At 41.2% G+C, this 12725-nt stretch overlaps 3 protein-coding genes across 6 annotated transcripts in view; all 3 read left to right on the forward strand.

Annotated features, from left to right (window-relative positions):
* LOC118413247 (AP-2 complex subunit alpha-2-like) overlaps window positions 1-5142 on the forward strand; it is a 41661-nt gene extending 36519 nt beyond the window's left edge. For 2 of the 4 annotated variants that reach the window (XM_035816487.1, XM_035816489.1), the window contains 5 exons: window positions 589-705; window positions 1211-1213; window positions 1736-1805; window positions 2410-2544; window positions 3138-5142. In XM_035816487.1, coding sequence (XP_035672380.1) covers window positions 589-705; window positions 1211-1213; window positions 1736-1805; window positions 2410-2544; window positions 3138-3215 — 403 coding nt within the window. In that variant the 3' untranslated portion in view covers window positions 3216-5142. The remainder of the gene's footprint in view (window positions 1-588; window positions 706-1210; window positions 1214-1735; window positions 1806-2409; window positions 2545-3137) is intronic. The other 2 variants (XM_035816488.1, XM_035816490.1) reach the window with 2 other exon arrangements.
* Window positions 5143-8479: 3337 nt separating this feature from the next.
* Window positions 8480-11042, forward strand: LOC118413129 (sodium-dependent lysophosphatidylcholine symporter 1-like). Its single transcript, XM_035816308.1, has 4 exons — window positions 8480-8646; window positions 9711-9835; window positions 10466-10592; window positions 10929-11042. The coding sequence occupies exons 1-4, from the start codon at window positions 8515-8517 to the stop codon at window positions 11040-11042; spliced, it is 498 nt and encodes a 165-aa protein (XP_035672201.1). The 5' UTR covers window positions 8480-8514.
* Window positions 11043-11109: 67 nt separating this feature from the next.
* LOC118414524 (sodium-dependent lysophosphatidylcholine symporter 1-A-like) overlaps window positions 11110-12725 on the forward strand; it is a 5322-nt gene continuing 3706 nt past the window's right edge. Inside the window, exons 1-3 of the mRNA XM_035818605.1 lie at window positions 11110-11244; window positions 11463-11553; window positions 12223-12347. Coding sequence (XP_035674498.1) covers window positions 11122-11244; window positions 11463-11553; window positions 12223-12347 — 339 coding nt within the window. The 5' untranslated portion in view covers window positions 11110-11121. The remainder of the gene's footprint in view (window positions 11245-11462; window positions 11554-12222; window positions 12348-12725) is intronic.

Below are 12725 nucleotides of genomic sequence, written 5' to 3' on the forward strand. Positions count from 1 at the left end.
TCCCCTTATCATAGACAAATCAAAGTTTATTGCACAATGATTGAATCAGGACAGTACAATGTATGGCAAATAACATGTATGGTAAAACTTCTTGCCACTCAGAATCAGAGGTAGAAACAATGTGGACCTGTGCTTGGTAGAAGTCTGGGTGTTTTTGATGAAGCAACAAAACTATAATAAAACTGTTTTTGTCTGGCCCTTGCCAATGCCACAGTAACCTGATATGGCTTTGAATGGATTCCTCAGTTGTTGTTTCATACCAAACGTACAATATACCTCATCCAAATACATTTTTTTCCCAGCATTGTTTGATTAATTTGTAAAGATGATTTGTAGATTGCAGTGTGTGAACAAATGTACATGAACTTCCTGCAGCCTTCTACCAAGCTGCAGATGAAAACTGCAAATTCTGCAAAATATAAAATGTTACAGTGAAATACGTTGCCTTAGTGGAACTTTTTGCTTGCTAAGAAAAGTGTAGTTTTTTTTTGCTACAACTCTCAAACTATACAGAACATAGTGCTTTTATTTATGTTTGAGAGGTTTTAAAGACTTATGACTTATTTTTCCTCCCTGCCCTCCCCACAGTTACTCTGGCAGCATGCAGCAGATCAACCTGATGTTGCCCGTCATGTTGAACAAATTCTTCGAGCCCGTCGAGATGGACGCAACCAGCTTCTTCAACAGGTGGAAACAGCTCAGCAGGTAGGGAAAGGAAATCGCACATGTTACTGTTCAAGCACAAAATAAGCTTGTTTAAGTTTCTTTCACACATTCATGATCAAGATGTTCCCCCACTTTGCTCTCAATCAGCCCCAAGTTTGTTCAGTGCTGGGTTGGACTGAAAGGCAAATTTGCTGACCAACGCCACTCGTGGATTACCTTGCTCACTAACTCGCAAATATGGTGTGGAAAAGATTGGGAGGCCATGGTCAGCTATTTGTAATGTGCTTTATTTTTCCTATAGACCTGTAAAATTTGGTCCTCTGTATCTGTGATAAATTTCTGACTACTCTGCCCCACTTCTCTCATACATTCATGCATCTTTTCTTGTTGTCCTCCCTCCAACTGTTCCTCTGTCCCGTGAATCCTTGGCTTCGTTACGCTCTCCTGTTTTCTTCACTGCACTGCTGATACCATCTCTGTCTGCTACCTGAGAATGGCTTCCCTTTTCTTTGTCCTTCGTGTTGACTCGCTGAAATTTTCGTAGACGGTAAGGGGTGTCTGTAGCAAGAAGTGTTTAGGTCTGTGATAAACTGGCATTTTGGCTTTAAACAGTAGGAAGGTGCTCACGATGATTTGGGAACAATGTTTAGTTTTCGAAACATTGACCAGTAAAAAATGCTTGACATTTTCTAAGAATTATGTAACCATGCCTGTTACATGTGCAGTGCTTCTGTCCCAGTGACTTTGTCACCTCTACCTTTGGCATGCTGCAAGTACATGTGTGTTCCCAGTTATGACGTTACAATGTATGTCTGAGACAGTTTGACTACAGCATTTCTATGTAAGGGAATGAATTGAAATGTTGAAAAGCCTCCTAACATTGCAAATCATTTTTGGAGGTAAAGTGTTGTAAGTATGATAAATGAATCAACTGTATGCCCTTGTCAGCCTTTCATGTCAATGCAACTGCACACTATAGGATAACTAATTGAACAGCTTTTGTGAATGTTCAGTTCATCGTTAATGGCATGACAATGATGATGATGATTTTTCTGTTGTTTGTCTCCAGCCCTGGACAAGAGGAGCAAAAGATTTTCAAGGCCTCGTTCCCAATAAACTCAGATACCTCCAGGACAAAGGTACTGCCTCTTCCCATTTAGAAATTATTTCTTAATATTCAGTTTACCATGAAGAAGACCTATGCTCCCCTGATGTAGTAAAGGCTGATTTTCCATTCTGTGGTACATATGTACTGTACTTTGAAGTTTTTAACAATTCAGAGCTTCTGACTGGAGTGCTGCTTCTCGCTGTGGTGAAAAAAAGAACTCCAGTCAGAAGCTCTGAGGAAGATGTCTGATAGGCATCGAAACGTAAGCAAGTGAGACATAACTGTTTGTAGTACAATGCTAAACTTTCTTTCAACACAAAAGTACACACAGATCAAATTTTTAACGACCACTCTAGCCTTCTTCAGGATCAATACTGATGCAATGTTGACTGCAGCTCTCTTCAGGATCATCAGTATTGATTCTGAAGAAGGCGACAGTGGTCATTGAAAATTTGATCCGTGTGTATTTCTGTGTTGGAAGAAAGCGATGTACTATGATTACGTAACCAACACAGATGAGCTTCCACGGTAATTACTGTTTGTATTACACAAAACTCCAATATCATTCGTGTTGAACCCTGATGAAATAACTGGTTAAAAAGTGATATTCTGTATGCTTGTTTCCTGTTACCCAGCTCCTTGGCTTTGGGTTTGGTCTCCTGGACGGGGTTGATCCGAACCCGGACAACTTTGTCGGGGCTGGAATCATCAAGGCGCAGTCGTCACAGGTCGGCTGTCTGCTCAGACTAGAGCCCAATATGCAGGCACAGGTCAGACACTTTCTTTTGTACACACACAACTGTACATTATTTATTTACTCCTTTCATCTGGAGGACTCCTGGGCACATCTTCAGCATTTTATTCTGATTTCCAAGGTGGCCCAGGTGAAAAAATAAATTAAAAAAGTGCAAAAAATCATATGGCAAAATTATGCATAACATAATTGAAACTGAGAAATGTACAATAGAATTTATGAACTGATAATTACACATACCGGTTACAACCACGATGCATAGATGATTGAACAGAAACAATTCAAAAATTACTAATTCCATTCTGGTTTCGTACCGGTCTTATTTTGCAACAGGAGTTAAAAGGAGGTTTCTTTGGTGTTTCGATTTTTTGAGTTTGAATCAATCTTACAGAAGTAAAGAACCATTAAAAAAACTAATTTGCTGTGTCTCAATTTAGTGTCTATATGTAAGATGTTACTGCAAACGCAGAAACAAATCAGCTATGAGCATTTCAAGTTTAACAGTATTTGCTAGATTTTACCTGAAAATGCAAGAGAACAAATTATCAATGTGGCCTAATCTTTGCAGTGAATGATTATGACCATTTTTCCTTTATTTTCCCTCTCCAGATGTACCGGTTAACTTTGCGAACCAGTAGCAAGTCCGTCACCACAAGGCTGGCTGACCTCCTTCTCAAGCTTTTCTGACCGCAAACCCTCCTGGTTCCTTGAGAAACCTCGAAAAATCCTGGGGAAGACCACGACGTGGAATTACCTAGGAGAATTCCAAAGGCAGTAGCTTGAAGAAAATAGCTTCAAGAGCATGTTTTCTGTGTGGTAGAGAGAGGAAGGAAAGGTTGTACAGTGGACAGATTATGCCATATCAAAAGGAGAGGTAGATTAAAGAAAGAATTCAAAATTTCCACTTAAGGAAACAAATTCATTTAAAGAGAAGTGATCACAGTCACAATAAATCAGTAGCCTTGTGAATAAATATGCCAGTGTGTGTGTTCGTGACAGTCGTATCTAGTGATGGCCCTCTTGTTTTGTTGACTTTTTGCTATGCAAATTAGGCCAGGCTGCCCCTTGAAACCAGTATTTCTATCAGTTACCAGCAAATGTCAACGTGACCTTTTATGCATCTATGTTTTTCCACCAGTTAATGTGTACCGTCTGTAATGTGAAGTTCAACAATGGGAAGAGCGTTGAAAAATCTTTTACCAAGCTTCAGAGGTGTGCAAAGGTAAAGCATTTTCAGGATGTCATTGAAAATTTACCTTCTAGGGATTGTAGCTGTAACAATTCTAGAAGCCAAGAAGGCTTTAGGATTTGTATGTTTAGTTTAGTTTAGCATTGTAAAAAAAGCAAAAAGAAGAGAAACCTCTTAGATTTGAAGGTAGAACTTCTTAACTCTGCTGGCGGCAAGAAATGTCTTTGAAAAAAGTTGTGACAAACTTGTTAGATGGTATGAGGCTTGCCCAAAGCCATCCCAATTAAAGTAGTAGACAATGTGAAAAGTGACTCCCATAAATGGGGAGGACCACGTGCTCATGGAGGTAATGGTAGATTGTGCACATGAAATAGTGGTTTTGGGAGGCAGCAAGGGAATTTGTACACCAATACACGACAGTTATTCACTTATAGTATACAGGCATACACATGTATAAAGTTGTGAGAAATTCTGGCCAAGAAATTACAATACTTGAGGACACACTTGTATGAGCTCTCAAATCATCATCAGCAAAACAGTACCTACCAGCCAATTTTGGTAACATGTTAGTTTGATTATATATTGTGTATGACAGTATTCTGTACTGATAAGAAAGATGATGAAGTTCATCATTTGGTTACTATGTCATCAATTATGATAAGTGTAATTCTACATAACGTTCAATGTTTCTGTAGCTATTGTGTATATTATATACTAAAATGATTAATTATTACTAGACTATCAGGTTGTGAATTGCAATGATGAAAAGAGCAGCTATTTGCAGCATATTTGACCCCAGAAACTTTTAAAAAGCTAACTAATGGTTGTTTTCTGTTGTATGCTTCTGCCAATATAAACAATAGTATTCACATGTATAATAATGATCATGTGCAAGTGTGGTCTATTTTCAGACAGTGCTTGAGGAGGGTAGGGCTGGGGTTTCTGAGATTTAAGGGGGGTTTGAAGGATAATTTCTTTACCGTACAGTCAACATTGTCCGAGAAGACCACTCTGGACTGAGAAAAGCTGGTCTATGCGGACAGGTGTTCGCTATGGACAGGATTCTTGATAAAATTTGCTTTTGCTAATGGGGAAAGTCATCTAAGGGACCAGTAAAATGTGGTAACCATTAACATTTGCCAGGTCAGGTGGTCCTTATGTTGAAGTGGTCACTTGTACAGGTTTGACTGTACTTCTTATTACCTTGTGAGAAATCATACTGAATTGACAATATGTGATGAGGTCATGTAGAAAAGACGTGAGCACCTAGATCTATTGTTGTAGTAAGCGCAGAGAGTATATGTAAAGGTTAGTATGGATCAGGACGCTTGTAGGAAAAGTCAGTGTAAAATATACAGGATATAGGATCAGTGAAAAGTTGTAGAGCCTTGGACATGGTTGCCAATGTAGCAATGTACAAATGTCTGTCTTGGTCTGGTATTTTTTCCCAGTAGAAAAGTATTAAGTCTTGAAGACCACAGTGAAAGCAGGTTCCAAGAACTAACTGTTAATAGCCTACCCCAGTGGCTCAAAACACTCCTTGGCCAGCTAAACTCCTTATGCCACCGGTACATCTGCTTGGAGATTATTTCAAATCTCCTTAGGTAAAATTCAAGTCCGATTCTAAAGACTTGTGAAAGTGACATCTTATCCAAACAACACTGACTTCCTGAACGTAAGTGCACCCAGGCATATACTTCTGGCCCAAACTCTGTTACCATGGTGATCGATCATTAAACCTTGTTTTAAATGTAAGAATCAACAAATTAAAGATAGTATGTTAGTTGAAAAGTATCCGTAGGCTACATTGGACAGCGTCTCGTGTCCAGTCCCTTGCATGGCATGATGGAAATGGTGAATCGGGAGGAAAACTATCTTAAGTTACCAGGAAAATGGGTTAGTGTAGATGAATTTGGACTGTCAAATACATCATTGAATTTGAAAAGTTTACTTGGCACAATTGTTCTGAAGTGCAGTCATTGCCTTGATACACCCTTGTTCAAGATTTTTCGGGCATTGGGTATTTTGGAGATGAAGACACAAAAAGGCTCGCAACTCAAGAAACATTCTGAATCGTATTCAAAAGCGTCTCTGGGCCAGAGAATATTGAACTTACATGTACATGTAAGATCTTCTGAATGGAAATATGCGCCAATGATAAGCCAGATCATGGTCTGAAATGCGTATGAACGGTGTGATGCATTGTGGGTAATCTTAAAATTGAACGCCCTGCAGCTTAGATATAATCTTCAGGCAGATTTACCGGTGACATATGAAAGAAAACGCCTAATTGCACACCCCATTTGCCAGCGCATTTCGTGCAATTATCCGAATGGTGCAACAAAGCGAAGCTATTCACCTGGACCACACCACCATTGCATTTAGGGATTTCGTGCAATTAACAGAAGTGTGCGATTATCCGTCGTGCAATTAACTGGCTTCTACTGTATCAAAGCTGGCCAAGACGTGTCCATGAGCCACCGGGCACTCCTTGGTCGGCTTTGATACTATCTTGTGCCATCGGCAAATCTGGCTGGAGATTACTGAGACATAGAACACGCTGCCTGGAGATAACTGAGACATAGAACATGTACATGCGTGTTTTAAGCATGAACAAGGGCCTTCATGGTTCGGACTGGTATCGGCGCATCTACAGACGCCTTGGAGTTAAAACTTTAGCTATGAAAAGTCCACGGCCGTAGAATATTGCCATGGCTCGGTCCGGTACTGGGCGGCTTTGGCGACTTTCAAAACGTGAATCGGCTCGTTTGACAGACAGCGTTCGTTTGTGCTATAACCCTTATAATTTATGTGAGTTATGAAGATCGCGTGAATGAATATGCTCTGTTGTAAGCTTTATCCTTACACCCTCAACCCTTGTACATAAATGACCAGATTGTACGAGGGGCGTTCAAGAAGTAATCCACCTGACCCACTTCCAGTTGTCTGATCTAGATGAAATTTTGCATATGTAATGTTTCATATCTCTATGGGTTATGTTGCAAAAAACAGCTCTGAACTAATTTTGGTTTTTGATTTAAAGTTGTTTGAACTGAGTCAGGTGTGAAATGGACCAGGTGTGAAATGGAGCCAGTTGAGTGTCGCGCAGTGATCCGGTTTTTGTATTTGAAAGGACGCATACCAAATGAGACTTTTGATGAAATAAAAGAAACTTATGGTGATGATTCACCATCATATGACCTTGTAAAACGCTGGCATTGTGAATTCAAACATGGCCGGAAGTCTGTGGAAACAGCTCCCAGACCTGGTCGTCCCTCTTCTGCCATTGATGAGGCATCTGTTGCAGGACCAACCTGGGGCGTCCTACAAAAACGGTGTACAGAGCTGCATCAAACGATGGTAGAAATGCATAACTCTGGGTGATTCCTATGAAGAGAAAGACTAATAACTGCACCAAGTTTCATTAATCTCCTCCTTTGGGAAATGGGTCAGGTGGATTACTTCTTGAACGCCCCTCGTATGTAAATAACCAAAGTAGATCGAACACGTTGCATGACGCCACGACGGCTTGCTGGTCCGGGCAGCACAGTCATATGTATCAACTATACCTTTTGTGGGAGAAGCTTAAGGGGCCATCCAAACTGTTTTCGCTCTTGTTTTCACCTCTCTTCTCATATCGTATTACTTGGAAGGTGTTGATGGAACATTGTTTATAAGAAGTCGTGGAGTCTTTGCTACTCATGGTAAAACCTTGAACCAGTTTTTTTTACATAAACCATTGAACAGCTGTTAGTACTTAATAACTAACATCCAACGAAGGGGTCTTTTTCAATGGTCCAGTAAGATTACGTTTTATTAGAGAGGTATGTACATGCAGTTCTGCCTGAAGTAGGTGGTAACGTACGTTTTGAAATGGCCGTCTTTTATATCTAGTTGTAACAACGCATTTCTCTATAGCAGCCGTTATCAATGCTCGTCCTTCGTATCAGACATTCTCTATCTAACCTGGTATCAAAACCTATCATTTTACCTCCCTTATCTTTTTTGGTATTCTTACTAGCTTGCACGACTAGGCAGCTATGATAAGTTTGGATACCAATTAAAGCTAGGTACCCTCGATGCGCCTCCTTTTCAAGACGAAAATCGTTGTAAACAAATGAATCAAGATATCCATGTGTAAGATGAAAACCTGATAGTATAGAGCTATTTGCCTGTGTTATAGCCGCCTCCATCAATTGTAATTATAACGGACCCTTTGCCAGTATTGTCAGGGTTCGACGATTTGAAGAGCCGTAACCGTAACCGTAGTGCCGAATATTGCCAGTGCTGTACCTGTACATGATGTTACCTGCCTTGTAAATGCCTTGATGTTCAATTAAAACTTAGATACCAGCCGCACGAGTCATACTTCTACCTGCCGCCGAAACGTTACTGGTACCGACCATATATAACTCAACTGTGCGGCAGTAGTTGCGGAAATAGTTCGGAATGGTGACTGTTTTCACAGAATAAACAAGGCGGTGCCAGCCAAGCAGATCTGTGTCATGTGTGTAGCTTTCTAGTGATTATACATGCCTGGTCTTCCCCATGCATTTTGTTCTCAGTTATAGCTATGCGTATCGACAATTACTGTCATGTAATTTAACGTAACAAAGTCGAAATTGTACAGATGGATTTAGCAAAAACTTTCATCATCATGTACAAAACTAACGGCACGTACCGGTTTGATTTTACAATCTGCCAAATCAAACTCGTATACATATGACGTAACGTTATACCACGCGGATTACATGTATGACAACAGCGGGTCGCATCTTCAGTTGACAATCCTACAAAATGGCGGGTGTCCGTGTGGAGCCGCTGTCCACCCGTGAGAAGCTGTGTTACGCGGTGGGGGAGTTCTCTGCGACGATGATGTACAACGTCATGTCCCTGTACGCTAACATCTTCCTTCTGGAGGTGGTGAAGGTATCTGAGGAATTATGCACCTTTCTACTTGTTTATGAAACTTGATAGTATCAATGTTGTTGCACTTGTTTCTACCGGATGCTTGGAGGGAGGGGCAGAGAAGTTTTCGCTAGCAGTCGGTGCGGGTGCGAAAGTCAGATCTCAATGATTCGTCATCACATTCTTCGTCTGTAATTACCATGTAGGCAGGACAATAACTAGGTTTTAGATCACCTCCAGAACGTGTCAATTTCGTCCAAACCTGATAGGCTTGTTTTTACGGTAAAAAAACTTATAGTACTCAAATCACTCGCCGTGCACGGGGTCTCCAGACCAACATTTTTAGCAGTTAACATGTAGATCCTCTTCAATTCTATGTAGATTTTGTATATTGTTCGAACGTTGTAGAATAAGGCTCATATAGACTATAGGTATTTAGGTAAAGAAATGGAAAGAAAATAACCTTAATGTAGGTTGTCATGTATCTATCGGTTTGTTGTAACAGTCTTGTTCCCAAAACAGCCATCTTCCCATCACATAGGATTAATACTAGTGCTGCTTCACCGGTCTCGAAAATCAGTCGTCATTTTTTGTACAACAGACTCATTATCGTATTATGATCAGGACAATGCCAGGCATTCTGTCATTGGGCACTGAAATTCAATTTAGTACAATTTGGTCAGTTACTTTTGGATCTGGTGTGACAACAGATCATTCTAAAGATCAGTCAATCCAGGCACAAATATATCTCTCACTCTGTTGTTTTGGTAATTTGAAATCTCGGACATCATCGATCGTGCAGCATTGATGACACTTCCCGATCTCTAAAAGGACATGTTCAACGCTGTTTTTTTTTTCATTGAATGAATGACCTTTATTGTACATTTGTGCTCAAACAAGCTAAGTACAGGTCGCAGCGCTAGTGATAATGTACAATTTTGATATAAGAAAAAAGGTACCTTATCACCTCTAACGTTACACATGCTAATACATTCTAGTATGTACAAGTTCAACTTCTTCTCTCTTCTTAAAACAGTTATAAACATAAGGACAGATGGAGTCAATAATGTTTTGTCATTGCGCAGTTTACCCCACTTGTGGCGACTGCGGTAATTTTCGGGGGCCGTGTTTGGGACGTCCTGGCGTACCCTCTCCTCATCCCTGTCATGAACGCGTCCAGGCCGAACAAGTGGGGCAAGTACAAAACCTGGTGCGTGCTTACAACCATTCACTTCAACTCTCCGATAGATAGACAAAGGTCATTGACTCGGGTAGATACATTCTTGCACACTACCAAATATGCTCATGGTGCTATGCATATATGGCTGTTGTGATATTATTCTCTTGTCCATGGTATTAATACAGGTACTGTATTATCAGTGTGGTGAAATCTAATGCCTCCTGTAAAAACAGGTCCAAATAGGGATTCCAGGTGGTCGGTTGGGCTTATAATGGAGTACCTAATATGGCCATAGCCTCCGTTTCAGTCTTCGGAACGAGGCTGTTTTTTTTTGGGGGGGGGGGGGGGGGGGGAGCGTTGGTTCCCAATTTTCAACGTTGGCTATGTTCTCTTGTGCCGGGAAAGGGAGTTTGCCGAGAAAGGGAGCAAACACTCCGAAGTTCGGACGGGGCAAACACTCCGAAGACTGCAACGGAGGCTATTATGACCAGCAGTATGAGTAACTGCTATGATATCCTAAAATCATATCCAGTTGCTTGGATAACTACAGAATTTGGCGTATCTCATTACATGTATGCCTAACCTTACTCGACGCAAATAGAAATTTAAAAAAGGAAAATACTTACAACACGCACTTAAGATGGATCAAACCATTCCCAGGATGGTGGCTTCCGTCCTGATCATGATCCCGTCCAACATCCTGTCGTGGTACGTCCCGGATATCGGCACTGGCGGCAGGATCGCCTGGTATCTGGTGCTCTACGCTGTGTACCTGGTCATACAAACGGTGAGACAGTTAAGTACATGTTATATAATGTAATATTCATAATTATGCGAACGAAGATCATCTAGGGGTTTAGTAAAGGTATGAAGAAGGTTTTTGTGTGTGCGTGCAATGATAATGATGAATTATATTGTGTATTAGACTATATATTAACATTCAATTAAATTACATAGCGTTATATATAGAGAGAGACTAGAAAAGAGAGAAAGTAGAAGAGAGAGTGTGTATTTGATGAATTACTATATATGATTAGTTCGCCCTTCTTTATGAAGCCATACTTTGCTTTTATCATTGTCAATACCCAAGACTTCACTTCTTTACTTGGTAACGTGTTTGCAGGCCTTCGTGATGGCTTACCGCATCCTGCTGATGTACATGACCGAAGACCCGGGCGACAGGGACTCAGCTACCACATACCGTACGTGTTTTGTTCGTGTCTTAGATTTGTTTTAGAGCGTATATGTTAAGTACATGATGGAACTTAACGCTGTCTTCGCAATTATGTTACTATGTAGGTCTCGTGTGCCATATAATGTCGATACTGCTGGCGACCGCTGTGCATGGCCAGATCGTGGGAGCGTTCGGTACCACGGATTCAGCGTCTTGTACCGACACAACAACCAGCAACAGCAGTGTGGTCATTACTGCAGACCCGGTAAGGCAGTTCCGTTGCCTCATCGTCGATTATAACTTTGATTGTTGAGCAGAATAGAGATCGGATCGCAAGTTGAACTGGATTCTCCATGCCCCTTCTGATTATCAATTCAAACACGCTTGCGATGACGTGATACTAATGTGCAAAATTCGAGGGATCAACTAGGAGAATGAAAACAATTGCTCTGTTACGCCATAATCTTTTTCTTCGCCATACAGGAGACCGGTTATCTAGTGTCTGCCGGGACGATTTCAGCCATCACTGTCGTTGCCGTCAGTACAGCAGTCTTCGGCGTGAAGGAATACGCAGGTGAACAGTACTACCTTCTTAAAAAAACGGAGGTGTTGTTTTCGCTCTGTTTGTTTGTCTGTCTTGGTGTGTGTTCAGGTTTGGCTCGCGGGTCCAAGTTTGTTCCCGGGCTGATCAGCTGTAATCAGAGACTGGCAGGATGCGAAGGTTGAGCTGTCCCGCGTCCTCAAAGAAATTAAAAAATCTATCAGATAGTGAACGCTGGCACATGGCCCAAAGTCAGGAACCCCAGTGTGGCATGTCCCAGCAAGTGGAACACGTAATGTGTGAAGTGGACGTTTGTTGCAGTTTGTCAAAAAAGTTCTAAAGACTTTCACAAAGGTGTAGTATGATGTACTTCTTGCGCTTAGTGGCGTTGTAGTAAGAATCCCAGACGTAGTTGAGTCTGAATCGAGATAGAGAGCTGGGGGTTGTACAGGCGCGTCCACGTTTGGGAATGCATTCTTCTTGCCTGGACACAACCAAAGAGTATCAGAGTTATGATTTCTTGCTTGACGACAGCTGAAAAGTTTTGGCTGTGTACGTAAGTCGTTACCGTCAAAGAATCCACATTGAAATTATGTTAAAAGATTTGAAAACGTGTCAGGCAACATCGTTGAAATATTAGGTAAATGTTGATTTTTTTTAACAACTTTTCCATTTTCCATCAACAAACTTGTATCGCCACAGGGAGCACGGTGCAAAGTGATGACACCTCACGAGGAACTCTGCTGAAGGACATCTGGGAAGTCTGCACCTTCCGGCCGTTCGCTGACCTGGTGGGCTTGGGGATGTTGTCAGCCTTTGGCATAGTAGTAAGTAGTGCTTTCAAATCAAGTAGCGGTTGTTCATTAGAGATATAGAGAGACGGGGAGGGAGAGAGAGAGAAATAGATAGAAAGACATCTATGTATAACAACTGTTCATTTCGTGAATGTAAGTTCATCTGTGACGGTAGTTAACATAATGATAAATTTGTTAGACTTTATATCCGTACACAAGTTAAAGCGCTTACCAACAAGTTTTCGATCAGTCCCCTCTGATCCTTCTCAAGCTGTAATGACCCAAAAACTGAAAACGGAGTGGTGACCTCCGTAAAGGGTCCAAAGTGCTTTGAAAGGCGGTTCCGGCCCCCGTCTCGGTTTGGGGGAAGGCTAATTGGCCTTTGAACAAAAACGCCTTTTTTCCCCCCCC

The sequence above is a fragment of the Branchiostoma floridae genome, chromosome 4 (assembly GCF_000003815.2).
Source record: "Branchiostoma floridae strain S238N-H82 chromosome 4, Bfl_VNyyK, whole genome shotgun sequence".
NCBI lineage: Eukaryota > Metazoa > Chordata > Leptocardii > Amphioxiformes > Branchiostomatidae > Branchiostoma > Branchiostoma floridae.

Excerpts from the sequence above, each read along its gene's own strand:
- LOC118413129 (XM_035816308.1), top strand. The coding sequence starts at position 8,515 with ATGGCGGGTGTCCGTGTGGAGCCGCTGTCCACCCGTGAGAAGCTGTGT. Across the intron at positions 8,647-9,710 it reads TCCTTCTGGAGGTGGTGAAG|TTTACCCCACTTGTGGCGAC; the intron begins GTATCTGAGGAA and ends GTCATTGCGCAG. Across the intron at positions 9,836-10,465 it reads TGGGGCAAGTACAAAACCTG|GATGGTGGCTTCCGTCCTGA; the intron begins GTGCGTGCTTAC and ends AACCATTCCCAG.